We start from the raw sequence: 15,434 nt of genomic DNA, 5'->3' as shown, positions 1-15,434 counted from the left end.
GGGACGTGTGTTGCACTCAGCGACGTCACATTTAAAGAGGGAGACAAATATTAGTCCAGTCATTGGAGCTTAGGCAACTTGGACTGGGAGACCACTGAGTTTTGTGTGTGTGTGTGTGTGTGTGTGTTTGTGTTTGTGTTTGTGTTTGTGTTTGTGTTTGTGTTGTTCTCACGTGCATTATTATACTTTGGCTATTCAGAGAGATGCTTGTAGATCCGGCATTTTTGTCAGGAATCCTTCCCTTTAGACATGCCCCCCTGTCAATCTGTGCCTTCCTTCAATGTAATGTGTTAACTTCACTCCCACTTGCATGTAATCAGTCATTAGCCAATCCATTGCTAATTGTCTACTACTGCTTGTTGCTACTCACCTGTTGCTCCTCTAATTAGTTGTGAAGGCTTATATATCAGTGAGTTTCAACAACATCATTTGGCAGTTTGTATCAAATATACTGGCTGTGTTTTGGCTGACCTCCTGGTATTGACCATGTTCTGCTTTTGGGAATTAAGTAAAGGCTGCGTTAACTATATTATGCCTTTTGCCTGCTGCTCTCTGCATTTGAGTCCTTTTGAATATTCTGATAATTTTTGCCACAGCCAAATACAAGAATATGTTTGAGAACCATCTAGAGTACAACCTCCCCAACAACAGTGGACGTTGACAGCGACAGTAAGTAAGAACACCTTTTAACATATATTTTGATGGGTAAATGCAGCTGAACGTAATAACATGCAATTGTGTGTTACTTTTTTTAGGTGTTTCTGCGTGTCAGCATGAAGTTAACCGTACATGCTGGCACACATGAAACACACCCAGAATTATTACCATCACCTGTATTTACCCAAAATGGCTGCTGTGGAAAGGATCTATTGGCAATGACTAGATTGGGTGGAAAAAGGTTGTACAACGGTGTTTCGTGAAAATATCCGATCTACAAACTCACAACGCATTGCATTTGCTATGCGTTGTGAGCATTTTTTTTAATAAATTATGAAATAGGGTCACCACGTTGAAATTGGTTAACTGTTACATTTTCTCTCAAGTTCTAACACAACTCGGAGTGTGATGCATGTAGAAAAAAAGTCAAAAGAAAGATATGAGACATGAGGGTCTAGAGGTTAAAGGTCATTGTGGCGAGATGATTGGGTGGAAGAGATGAGCGCAGAGGAAGTCTCACTGCATCCATCTCTAGAGATGTGAAACGGGATCCATTTTCACTTCATCTGTCTCTCGCTCTCTGCGGTATCTCTCCACAACTAGAGAAGCACAATTGCGAGACAATGATGGTCTACGATCTTATGTAAGTAATCCTCATCTCTGCAGATGCAGATTCACACACACACACGCACACGCACACGCACACGCACACGCACATGCACACGCACGCACGCACACACACACACACACACACACACACACACACACACACACACACACTGCAATACGCACTGTACGCACACACTCACTGACTTAACACAATCCATTGTGTCAACCCTGACCACAAAATATTGAAAAAGCAACAACAGCCGACCGTAGTGCACTTTGCCCTCCATTACATGCACACGACCCCACCCTTGGGAGAACGGACGAGCAGGCGAGCCACGTTACATGATCCACCATATAGACACAGACGGACAGACAGAAATCCTCTGCTTTTGATATCCCCCTCTCTGATCATTTAGTTTATTGGCTAAATACATGCATTTCCTTTTTGGAAATGTAGCCTGTTTGATATGTTTGTTATTTATGTTGGATAATATTACAATTTAACAATTTAATAAAACATGTATGTATAACTCTGGCTTCCGCGTTGCGTTCTTAGCTTGTAGATTGGCTATTTTTGCTATTTGTCATACAATGAAGTATATAGGGCTTTTTTTTAAATCAAACCCTGAGAGAGAGAGCTGGGGGGTGTAAAGGGACCCGGAGAGAAACATAGAAAAGAGAGGAGGAGGAGAACAGGGAGACAAGGGAAAACAGAAGAGAAAGACATGATGGGGAGTGGGCTACTTCTGTGATCTGCTCTGCTCTCAGATATGGGATGCTATTCTGGGCATTCAAGGAAATGCTCCAGGGACACCGGTACGGAGTTGAGGGAAATGAGAAATATTCCTAGGTAGACGGGGTGTCCAGGCTATCAGCGAGCCGCGGAGCAAGGGCGCATCTTTTCATTTTTTTCCCACTTTTTTTTTTTGCTGAGGCCAGTTTGTTGAAACTAATTAGGAAGGAGGAAAAAACGAGGCCTCCAGAAAATCACTGATGCGCGATGAGAGCATTTTGGGTTTAAAAACACTACAAACGTACCCGTAAATCACTCACTCACACACACACACACACACACACACACACACACACACACACACACACACACACACACACACACACACACACACACACACACACACACACACACACACACACATCATTCACTTACACACACCGACACCCACACACACAACCTGGCGTTTGCGGCTTACCAGCTTTAGAGTCTTAGCCCTAACCTTTGCCTGACATGTTAATCTTTGCAGCCTATAGTGAGGGCCACTCCTCAAGGTCCCGGCACTAACCGTGGGATGGCTCCTCCTGGAATATTTTTTTGCTGTGCAATTTACATCTTTTCATATCTATCTGCCTCTGAAGTGAAATCCTGTTTTTAATTAACAAATTATGAGAACACCAGGAATCTCAAGCTGTTTGTGTTTCCTGCCAGCATGCTGAGATGGTTCTGAAAAGCCTTTTAACCAGCTGAACCCTTGCATCCCTATTCTGGGGGGGAACGTTTGGCAAAAATAGATCTACAAGCTCACAATTTTTGTTAGTATAGGGTTTAAGTGGTTAAGATTGATGAGTTCTTCAAAATTGTATTACAAAAAAGGAAACGAAAAAAATAATTCTGAATTGTATGCTGAATTGTAAATGACTTAAAACATAATGCGGTGGAGTTTTGTTTTTCTTGTTTTTTCTTGTCAACTCAACATATCCCATGAAAAGTCCAAGACCAAAAAACGGTATGGTACAGGTATAGTACTAGTATGGTACTTGCCAAAAACAAATATAGCTCATATCCAGGAGTGCATGTCCTGTTGTCGAAAAAGTATTAAAACAAATCCCATAGCTGTGCTGTGGATAACACAATTACAAACTGGTTCCCCAAATAGCCTTAGTTTGGAATAGAACTGTTGAAATGCAGTTGACAGGTTTCAGCAAAAATCTGGAACTCCATTCTAATCCTCCACCAACCCCCGCACCACCCCCTCGCCCTCCCCCTGATGATAAAACCTGTGTTCAACTGTCCCTAATCTTTCTTAAGGAGTGTGGAGATTACGCAAGATCCTTTGGATATCTCACAGGAATATAAAACATCTTTTCTCACTGTCCTGAAGTGAGGGCCTTGGGACGAGCGTGTGTGTGTGTGTGTGTGTGTGTGTGTGTGTGTGTGCGTGCGTGCGTGCGTGCGTGCGTGCGTGCGTGCGTGCGTGCGTGCGTGCGTGCGTGCGTGCGTGCGTCAAATGAAATGTTTCTCACTTTTCCATGATTATATATTTCACCATGTTAATAGACATGGCTTTTACCTGATCGTGTCACAAGAACCTTGTATATTACCCTTTAACCCTTCACAATTGGATTGCTTGTAGAAATGAAAATTAATCGTATTCATTTGAATAGGAACATTAGCCTAATAAAATAAAAATGCAATAATCTTTTATTACTCTCAGTTTTGAGCCAAGATTATGTTTTGCCTGTGAGGTTATATTTGATAATATGCAGGGGTGAGCACTGTGAGCCTCCGAGTTATTGCATTGTGCACTTGTGTTGTGCATCCTCCTGTGTGAGTTCAGGTCTACTACAGCGGTGTTATGTGAACCAGCAGTAGACTCGCTGGAAGCAGTCTTTTGAGACATATGGCTCTTGATCAGTGCAGCTTGCAAAAGCTAAACGTGATACTGTAAGTTACCATTCGAATCCATTGATCGATTATAGGGAGTGCTTTAAGCAGCAAGCATGTATGCTAATGGAATAATGCCTTGCTAATGTAATGCCTTTAATGGTAATGTAATGTTTACACTGACATGTCTGTTATCTGCTGCTAAATGATGTCTCACCTTCACGTGAGTGAGACTATAAGCACAAACGACTACGTTTCTGTTGCTATTGTTTTTTTTAAACCATGCACCATATGTAGTATATGCCATTTCTTTTAACCACTTGATCCACAGCAACTCTATTCTGGGGTAACGTGCAGACCTAGTATAGAGACAATGGTAGTCTAATGATGAGTTGATGCACAGAAGAAACAAACTTCTGGTGGCTCGGGCCTGTTTGATTTAAATCCACCTCTGATAATATGGCTGCATGACGTCATTGAGTTCAAGTCGCTCACCTTATGACAAGGCTTTCACAGATAGCTATTTTTAACAGCAGGTTAGATGTTATCAACAGGTAGGTATTTTTGAAAGCAGGTTAGATGGAGGTGTGCAGATGCTCAAATGGTGTCACTCAAAGAAGTGTGAAGGCACCGCTCGTACCTCCGAGTGAGAAAACTCGACATCTGCCTCTGAGCAAACCAACTTAATTGGCCCCACCTCCTCAATTATCAGTGGTGTGTGTCATGAGTAATGCAGCCGCCGTAGCAGAGGGGGGTGCGGTTGGGATTTGTCTTGCAAGTGTAACTTTAATAGATTGCTCTAGTCTAGAGCTTGTTAATTTCCTCGACTACAACTATGACGAAAAATGTTCTTCGACTACTTTTTTTCAGTGACAAAAACGAAATAAAAACTAAGCTATGATGGACTAAAACTATGACTAAATATGTTGAGAATTTCGTCAACAAATAAAAACAATAGACAATAGTGACTAGTGGAGAAGAGATCCAGTAGAACTAAGACAATTAAGCTTGCCTCAGAAAATAGCAGATCTACAAGCTCACATGTCGCAGACACGTTGTAAGCTTGTAGATCGGATATTTTCAGCCCACAGCTAAATAAATCAGGCATTACGAAGCCATCACGGCCTGCCAAGATTTGTATTCAAAAGACTGACTAAAACTCAAAATGAACACTGCCTTAGTATTGTCCAAGCGCTCCTTACAACCTACTGTACATTTCTGTGGTAATAGTGCGGCATTGCCAAGTACAACGTGGGTTCCCTGTAGCGCGCAGACTGAAGCACGGACTAATTAGTCTCAGGCTGATCGCCACTTTCTTGCCTCTGATCTGAAATAATGAGGTCACTAATAAGGTTACACTCCCTGACAGCCAAGGAGTGTGAGAGAGAGAGAGAGAGAGAGAGAGAGAGAGAGAGAGAGAGAGAGAGAGAGAGAGAGAGAGAGAGAGAGAGAGAGAGAGAGAGAGAGAGAGAGAGAGAGAGAGAGAGAGAGAGCAGGGCCAGAGTAATATGGGCAGCAGGTCGGACGGCCGTTTGCCCAGAGCAGTTTAAGGACCCACTGTGACACGAATGCTGTGGCACCACCCTGAGCCGGGCACCATGGGAGCCAGCTGACCGATGGCATGCCAATTAAATGTGTGTGTGTGTGTGTGTGTGTGTATGGCGTGCGGAGGGAGACATTGTTGGAGACAGGTTCGCTGGAGAGATGGATAGATCTAACACATGTCGCACGCGTATTATGTGAGCAAGGAAGGGATAAAAGGAGAGACTGATGGAAGGAGACAGGAGGGAAGGGCAGAAGTAATGTCTACTATCTGCGGCTCAAAGACGAAACTCTAGAAAAGACAACTCAGACAATAGTTTATTATATACATTATATGTTATCGGAATAAAAGTTCAAAGTAAATTTGATGTATCTGTTGGCATGTGACAGAATTCATTGTGACTGGTTTACCAGAATCGTCTATGTGCCAGGAATACTGTAGGTTCGGGGAAAGCAAAATGTATTTGGCTGCTATAGTAAGTATTGTCGTAAGCACATCTTCTGCATGCAAATCATATTAAAGAGTATAGTTTTCAGACTGACATTTTTAGGAAGCCTTGTTATTATAAGAGGGTTTTCTGAACTATGTGTCCAAGGAAATCAGGCTAGTCTGCCATCTTTGTAATCAATTCTTATAATAATAGTCCTGTAATAATACTCAATATAACAGTATGGTATACTGTTATTGCATAATGCTGGTCTGGTTTTGTTTTTATTCCCTACTTTATTTGTTTTTGCACCATGTTTTATTTAGGTACCTCTTATTGTATTCCTGTTTAGACATTTTGTTTGAAAGGTAGTCTATGAATAAAGATAAATATTACTGATGGAGATAGCCCCATGGAGATAGGTAAGATCAACCATCTTACATCATCAATTCCAGCAACAGCGTTTTGTCAGAGAAAAGGTCAGGCACGTCTCTGATTGGCTGGGCTGTAACGGTGGTCCGTGGTTATTCTAAGGAGGTTCATGGTTGGTCAATTAATATGTCCGTCAGACCTTTTTTTTTTTTTGTCTTAGGTCCTTGACAATTTTTCAATAGCTTTGCCCCAGACGTTATGTATCTATCTAATGGTCTGGCTACTGCGAAACTAATGGCAACCATCTGGCATAGGCATGGTACATGCTACATCATGCTTAGGGTGACTGTGCAATGACTTGGGGGTCAAAAGGAAACAGATGGAGGTTCTGAACACACCAGCAGGCTGTTGCTATTGCCATGGATACCATTTAGGATTTGTTCATTTGGCATCTCTATGTGTTGCAGTACAAGTTCAGTTTCTTGCTTAAGAGCACTTCTGTACACAGTATGGACATGCTGGCTGCTATAGGGATCAGCATTATGACCCCCAATTCTGTCTCCTGTGCACAGTACAGTGGCTGTAATGGGGATCAACATATGAACCTCAGGTCTGTCTGGTTACCAGCTTGACACTGCCAATTCACTGCTATGGACTGCAATTTTGTGAAGGAACTGTGCTCACAAGCTCACAATGCATCGCACTGCAACTTATTTTGATGCTATATTTTATTTTGGTCCCTAAAGGATCCCTGGGGGTCCCCAGAGCCCACTTTGAGAACCATTGTTGTACAGTAGATGAACATATTAGATATAGGGATTTAGTACAAAAATAGATACTGTATATAGTGTTCCCCCTACAGTATACCAGCCTTGATTCTAGCTTTTAAATAAGTGTGGGAGTGATTTTTGATCCTTGCCTGAGCGCAGTCCCATAAGTCCATGCAGTCCATGCGATTTATATAACAAGTATAGAATCAGACCTCTTTATCTGCACGTCATTGTTAAGGCTCATTGTTGTTGGCTTTTTGTGCGCTTGCCAAGACTTGTAGAATTCTTCTTTTTGTTTTGAAAGTGCTTCAGAACTTTTCATGCCTTTAAGAAGGTCTCTGACCAAATTGAAAAGAGTAAGCAGTCGCACTGACATTTTTCCCTGTCATGTAGGGCTCTCATAATTAATGTGTAACATCTCGACCTTCTGATACTTATAACCTTGCTGGGATTATTGTATAGCGGTAATATCTAACATACTGGTTCCTCTCTTTTATCATCCCTGCCAGACATAAAGGATAAGGATTTATTTTTTAAAGATTAGGATCAGGACCCAAATACAAGTAAACGCACCAAAGTGTTTTTTATCTTGCCGAGTAAAAATGAATAAGATTAAATGTTGCATTATGCAGCCATAGCCCCTGAAATGAAAGCAACACACACACACACACACACACACACACACACATACACACGCAATCATGCGCACACAGCACGCTCACACATAATCACTCGCTGACTCACGCATGCACATCCGTCCCTGCACTCAAGCACCATACTGCTACGAAATAGTGTAAGGGTTGAGTCCCCCTGTAGTGCATCATGGTGGGGTGGGGTGGGATGGGGGTGCTGCTAGGACAGCGTGACAGCAGAGAGACCGTTCAGGCCTTGCAGACACATACATGCATAAGGAATTGCTCACAGCGGCAGATCGCTGCATGCAAAGACCACTCCAAAGGACCTCACTGTGCCTTTGATTGAACATGGCATCCGGGAACACTACACATGTCAAGTGTCTTTCTGGCTCCGGGCCAATCAGGGTTGCCTATAGCTCCCAAGAATGTTCTACCACGCTTTAACCCATTAAGATCCGATTCTACAAGATGTCTTCTAAATCGTATGTTGTCTCAAACTTTTTCATCATTTGGCCGTAGACCCCCATCTCAAAATATTTTGTTCCAGGGACCCCCAAAAGCAAAGATTTGATTTAAAATGTTCGTTTTTAAAAAAGATAAATATTCTTTTTTTTTAAATTTCAAAAATAGCAGATCTACAAGCTAATAGGGCGGCAAGTGAAAAAATAGCCAATTTACAAGCTCACAACGCATGGTGAGCTTGTAGAGTGGCTATTTTTTGTTATTTTTGAAGACATTTTCCCATGCCCAAAATAGGGACACCAGGTTGAATGAAAGTGGTTAAAAAAACTTGCTTCCATGGGTATCTAGACAAGTATAGGTGCAGGTTACACACGCTATGTATGATGGAGTTACACAATAGTTTTTACTACTACAAGTAGCATTGTCGTAACCAGTGGCTGAAGCGGTTGTAGTGAAAGTGGTAGTATTCAATTAGTATGGTATGGTAAGGTATTTGAGTAACAGAGGTGTTGCTGATGATGGTACAAGCACAGTTACTCAGTATGTCAATATGTTAATGTGTTACTGGAAATACATGACTAGGCTAAAAATATCCTCAGTTTGCTTGTTGAAAGGCTCTAAAAGTTTACGAGTCCACTTTGTAAATCATTAGTGGTAGTTTAACTGCAAAGAGTGTACAAATGGAATCAAATTAACCTGTCACTCAGAAGAGAGTACAAATGGAACCAAATGGACCCTTACCGGTGCATTTGGGTTTTTAGTTATGCACTCTTCAGAGTTAAATTAATTTGACTGTGTAGCCTATAGTTCTCCTCCGAAGCCCTCTTTTAAGAAGCATATGGAGATTGGCTCCCTAAACATAAACCCTAAACTAAATTGCAAATTGGCTTCCATGAGCCAACAGCACACCTCAGAAACCCCCCCAGCCTTAAGCTCTTTACTCCATTAAGCTTAAGTGCATTGGGTCTGTAATTACAGGGAAGTGAAACAGGTCATGAGCTGAGAGAAGAGAAAAGAACATATTCTCTGTCTCCTCATTATGGTGGAGGTGGCTGCCGTGTGTCCAGCATGCTATTATCCAAAAAGCCTTGCAGTGCCTTGCTATTAGTGTTTTATATACAGTATTTGCGTGTACATGTATACAGTACAAGACTTCTAGATGGGATTTGAGTGCCCAAAAAAAGGCTATTGTCTTTGACTTACTGGACTGCACTGTTGTAATGCTGGCCATGGTGTGATAATGAGGAATATCACTGGGGGTGCGGGGGTGAGGGTGGGGGGGGGGCAATGTGATAGGGCTTGGCAATGTGATATGATACCAGCTGTGTTGGTGCTGCCCAGGGTGTGGTCATTTGGAATAAAGTATCACTGAATTCAACCCAGTTGTGTTTGTTATTTTACTGGTACCCGCAAAATAAAATAAAATAAAATAAAATAAAATAAAATAAAATAAAATAAAATAAAATAAAATAAAATAAAATAAAATAAAATAAAATAAAATAAAATATAAAAAACACACACACCTTGGTGCTCATCATCATCATCATCACTCACCTTTTAGGCTTTATCTTGGCGTTGTTCTTCTTGTCTCTCTTGTTCATCACCACGGGCACGCAGTTGGTGAGCTCCGTCCAGTCGGCGTGGAGGCCGCAGCTCCAGCCGGTGGAGAAGCGGGAGAAGAGCCACGACTCTCCGGCCCTGCCGGTGCCGCCTCCGGGCCGGTGGCACGTGCACTTCCTCTGGCCGGGCAGGCAGTCGCACGGCTGCTCCAGGCGGATGTTCTTCACCAGGTGCCGCCCGAAGGTGGTCCCCCCAGTCTTCTGGATGTGCAGGAAGACGATGACGTCGTCCCCCCGCATGTTGAAGTCGACGTGCCTCTCCAGGTCGCGCTCCGTGAAGTTGAACTTTGACGTTATCTTGGAGGAGATGTCCTCGTCCGTCTCCTGGTCCGTGTAGTAAAAGTCATACCTGGGCAGTGGTGGAAAGTAACTACAGTAAGTACATTTACTCGAATACTGTACTTAAGTATCATTTTAGGTATTTTTAGTATTACCAATCTTCTGCACTTTTTACTTCTACTCCACTACATACTATAGTTGAACTTTGTAGATTTTGATTATTATCACAGAAGAAGAACCTCCTCCCCAAATCTTTCACTTCGGCCTGTTATAGCGCCACCATCAGGCCGCTGTGTGAACAGCTAATCTTTCAGGCACCACTTGACCGATCTGCATCAAACTTTGCACGCACACTCCCAGGAGGCCTATGAAGAACCTCCACCACAAATATTCACATCCGCATGTTATAGCGCCGCCATGACGCCAGTTTTTCAAAATATATATTTTTTATATTACTATAAAGATTTTGTCAAAACCTCACACCAATTCGTACATAATTATCTCTTGATCAAGACCCATATGTAACATTTTTCATGTTCCATTCTGTTTGGCTACGAATGGCTTCCAAATTTTGTGGAAGTGACCCGTTATGCACAAAATGCTACAAATCATGTCTGACTGCTGTGGAACTTTGAGCCTGTACTGGAGCCTATATACTGGCATAGAGATGAAGCTCGCATTTGGGAGCTTCGTTCCCAGCACACAATATGGCATTTACAGTGCATTTTTTCCCTTGGCATAGATGGAATATAGATGGATGCGTTCATTATTTGTAGCATGTTGTGAGAAAAGGGCCACTCCCGCTAAATTTGTAAGCCAATTGTAGCCAATTCATCATTGTGGAAAATGGAAAAATAGTCATATAGGTTTTGATCAAATGACTATGTACCGACTGGCACAGAGGTTTGGAAAAAATCTGTACTCGCAATCAATGGCAGAGACACTGGGGTTCACTCTGGTCCTGAGGAAGTCAAGGCGAGTACACCCCATCATGATTACTCTTAGCCTGGTAAACCCCTCCCTCCTCCGGAAATCTCTTTTGTATTTGATTTCAGCTGTGAGTCTGGCCTACAGGCCTGTCTGGGTGTTTCTCCACAGTTCAAAACATGAACTGTCCTATCAGCGTCCTCGCTCAATGTTCTGTGATTGACAGCGAAGGTTGGCCAATCAGGTGGCGAGTTCGAGTGAAACCGAATGGAACCGAGTGCAGCCGACAAAAATGGGACGTGCGGCCATTGTTTCTGTCCGGTGTTTTTGGTTTCGGTTTTAAAACTTTAAAACGCTCTCAAACTTATTTTTTGAGGCACAGAATTTACTTTTAAGATATCGTTTGGATAGAATTTAGTTGTTTAACTTCATATATGTGGTCAATTAATCATGACAGAGCCTATTTAAAAATAAAAATTCAGAGAACCGGCAGGGGCGGGCAGTGACACGTATGTACAGTATCCGAATAAAGCTACCTATTTTCGGCATAGCCCCTTCAAAAGTCCCCTCGCGTCATATTGACTGGTGGTTTGGAAAATGAGCTGCTGATTGGCTGAAGGGGAACGAACTGCTGATTGGCTGAAGGGGTTGTCAGTCAACTGTACTAATCCAGCCCAGCTCCCAAATTGCCCATACAGGCCTGTAGACCAGACTCCTTCCTGAAATCAAATGCAAATGAGATTTCCGGAAGGAGGGGGGTTTACCAGGCGAGATTACTTTGACCTCGACTACGTGACATTGTCCTTATCTCGGATAAAGCAGAGAATGGAAGGGAACTTCTACTGGCAGTAGAAATAGAGTGCAGGAAGATCGGCCTCAAGCTCAATGCCAAGAAAACAAAAGTAAGTTAACACGGAGGAAAAAACCATTGCCACTGCGGGCGGGACGGTGCTCGAGGCGGGCGGGACGGTGCTCGAGGCAGTCGAGGACTTCAAATATCTTGGGGCCTGGACTGCTTCAGCGGAACAGGACCCGAAGGTCCGGAGGGCACTTGCCTGGAACGCCTTGCATGGGATGAGGAGAGTGTGGACATCTGACCGCAAGAGGCGGCTGTTCGTAGCTACAGTGAGTGGAGTCAGTACCGCTGTATGGGGCTGAGACATGGACCCTCACAGCACAACAGGAAAGGGCCTTGGAGTCTACACAAGAATGCCATGAATGGCACTAGTCAAGTCACATGGATGGACATCTATAGGGACCTACCACGGGTCACAGACAAAGTCATGTAGAGAAGGATGAGGCTGGCAGCGCACTGCGTCAGGCACCTGGAACTAGAGGCAAGCAAACTGACACTATGGGAGCCAACCCAGGGCAAAGCCAGGAAAGACATGAAGCGCACCACCTACGTAGATGCACTGCGGCCCGACAGCTTAGCTAACAACACTGTAGAGACCCTGATGTTAGATAGGAGAGTGTGGAGGGCAGCGATTCAGGAGTCCCCAGTTGGTGTTGGCTAGACCGCACTCTCGCATCGCATCACATACCAAAAACACGTTTTACTAAAATCGGCCTCATGGTGGCGCTATAACAGGCCGATGCGAAACATTTGGGCCTCCCGGTAGTGCGTGCAAAGTTTCACGCCCATCGGTCCAGCAGTGCCTGAATTAGCTGTTCACATAGCGGCCTGACGGCGCTATGAGAGGCTTATGTGAAGAATCTGGGGAGGTTCGTCCTTGGCCTTGCAAGAGTGTGCATGTAAAGTTTCACGCTGACTGGTCCAGCGGTGCCTGAGATTATCTGTTCAGAGACAGACAGAAGGAGCAAAAACATAATCCCTCGCCTTCGGCCATCCCGGCCTGGGGGATAATAAAGAATATTGACTGATTGAATTGTTAGCAATGCAGTTAGAATGATGAGCAAATTATGTACAAGAAAATATCAATAGGCCTATGTCTAATATTTTCTCAGAAAAAAGTCTAAATATTAGCCTTTTGCCTCCACTTGGGCAAAGACCCTGAGTGTTTTATGTTGATATGGGGGGGTTGAAAATATATTAAATTTACCATTTTCATATCACATGTTTAGTAGGCCTACGGTAAATAAGCTTGCAGAAGAAGTTAAATAGAGAAAATATTTTAACATACTTTTCCTTGATGTTGAAAATTAAAAAAGACCCTAGGAGGCTTAAGTAAAAAAAAGAAATGGTACTTTTCCCACCACTGTAGCCTACCTGGACGAGTAGCGCTGCTGGAAGATGCCCTTCATGTCGTCACTTTTGAAGTAGCAGGCGTTGCTGTCCGCCGGACAGACGTACTGGTAGCCGACCATGAGGAACAGGACCGCGGCGATGGGGATGATGACGAGTCGGTTGAACTTCTCCTCCATGGTGGAATAAATACAATTAGAATTGTCACTCCATTGGCACGAGAATAAACGACGGTAACATGTTGATGTCCGGATCGCAGATCTGATTGTCCCCTCCTCGTCTCATATTCATGCAGTTTGATAGTTTCTGTTCAGATTTAAGAAGCGGCGCTCCATTCAGATTTATTGGAAGTCCATAGGTCCAAAAATTATAACATAAATACCACAATGAAATAAATACAAAACACAAAGATATAAATAAAAACGCAATGATATAAATACAAAATACAATTAAATAAATAAAAAATACAATTAAATAAATAAATGTATTTTTTTTTGTATTGTATTGGTCTGAGTGTCACAACTTATTGCTCTAAGCCCCTCTATCTATCTTCTCAGAACAGATCTAATTCTCTCATAGCAGCACTACCTGTCTCGCCTCGGGCGGTTTTACTTGTTATAATAAACTTGACAAACCGCGTGAAAAAAAAGGCAGTCACTCCGCATGAGTCAATCTTTCTTTAAAGACCAGGAGCAGGTTAAATATACATCCAAGAAGACATGTGAACGTTGCACTCCATAACAACGTCATGTTATTTCGTCCCATCCCGTGTTAAGCTGCCAGCCAGGGGGACGCGGGTTTCAGTCAGTTTCAGAGGAAACATCCCGACGCGACTGATCGCTGATCAGCATCTGCGCCACTCATCTGTGATCCGTCCCGACTGAACTGCCAGGACGGTGACGTAGACATCACACACACACACACACACACACACACACACACACACACACACACACACACACACACACACACACACGCACACGCACACGCACACGCACACGCACACGCGCTCGCACGCACACGCACGCACGCAAGCACACAAGCATGCAAGTGCAGGTGTTTTGTGCATCTACTTTGTACAGCAGTGGTTCTCAACTTGTGGGTCTGGACCCTCAGGGGGGTCCCCACATGATCTTGGAGGGGTCCCAGTGAAGTGATAATTTAAGGACTTTTAAGACCTTTTTAATACCTACAAATCTTTTCAAATGAGACCATTTCTGCATCAAAAGTAATCAACAAACTATGCTATAAACACTGGTAATAGCCTACTTTGGCCAAATTGTCAAATTATATAAAAGAGAGGCAAAAATTGTGAAAATAGCAGATCTACAATATCTGCTATTTTCACAAAATGTGTCTGTCTGTAGAACTGAGTCAAACAAAACGTAATGCCTCAACACTTACAATTCCAAGTGCTTATCAGGGTATGGGTTCAAATATGATTATTTTGGGGGGTCCACAGTTCAAATATGATTATTTTGGGTGGTCCCCAGTTCAAATATAATTATTTTGGGGGGTCCACAGTTCAAATATGATTATTGTGGGTGGTCCCCAGTTTAAATATGATTATTTTGGGGGGTCCCCAGTTCAAATATGATTATTTTGGGGTCCCCCCAGTTCAAATATGATTATTTTGGGGGTCCCCAGTTCAAATATGATTATTTTGGGTGGTCCCCAGTTCAAATATGATTATGTTGAGGGATCCCCAGTTCAAATATGATTATTTTGGGGGGTCACGGACTGTAAAGGTTGAGAACCACTGGCCTACACCACCAGTGCTTCTCAAAATGAGGTCCGGGGACCACCAGGGGTCCTTGAGAGGGGGTTCCAGGGGGTCCGCAGCAAAATTAGTTAATAGCGTCAGACATCAGTTAAACCACTTTAACCCATATCATCTACATACAAGAAGACTTGCAAGCTCACAACGCACAACGTTGTGAGCAACATGGTGGGAGCTTAAGTAGACCGGATATTTTCAAAAGATCTTGAAAATGTTTTGAAAAGATTTAATATTTTTGAAACATTTATATGGGTGTCCCTGGCACACAATATCTTTAGATGGGGGTCCGCGGCCCAATTAATTTGGGGGTCATTGACATGAAAGGGTTTTGAGAACCATGATACACAACATCCCAATTGTTAATTCAACAGAGTGTAAAGAAACATACGTCAGTTAATCAGGACTGTAATGCCAGGGGGTGTAAGCTTGTAGATCGGCTATTTTCAATATGGCCAATGTTTTACCAGTTTTTATAAGCTAGTATAGTTTATTGATTATTTTGGATGCAGTAATGGTCTTTTTACCTTG

General features: G+C 43.0%; 1 protein-coding gene across 1 annotated transcript in view; it reads right to left on the bottom strand.

The window, feature by feature from the left end:
* LOC311040777 (heparan-sulfate 6-O-sulfotransferase 3-B-like) overlaps positions 1-13,518 on the bottom strand; it is a 26,276-nt gene extending 12,758 nt beyond the window's left edge. The window contains exons 1-2 of the mRNA XM_084051135.1: positions 13,151-13,518; positions 9,650-10,063 (exon numbers count right to left, since the gene is read on the bottom strand). Of these exons, the coding sequence (XP_083907261.1) occupies positions 9,650-10,063; positions 13,151-13,305 (569 nt within the window). The 5' untranslated portion in view covers positions 13,306-13,518. The remainder of the gene's footprint in view (positions 1-9,649; positions 10,064-13,150) is intronic.
* Positions 13,519-15,434: the final 1,916 nt, after the last annotated feature.

Source organism: Gymnoscopelus microlampas (genome assembly GCF_963454915.1).
Source record: "Gymnoscopelus microlampas genome assembly, chromosome: 24".
Taxonomy (NCBI): domain Eukaryota; kingdom Metazoa; phylum Chordata; class Actinopteri; order Myctophiformes; family Myctophidae; genus Gymnoscopelus; species Gymnoscopelus microlampas.
This window is presented reverse-complemented; position numbering and strand designations above follow the sequence as displayed.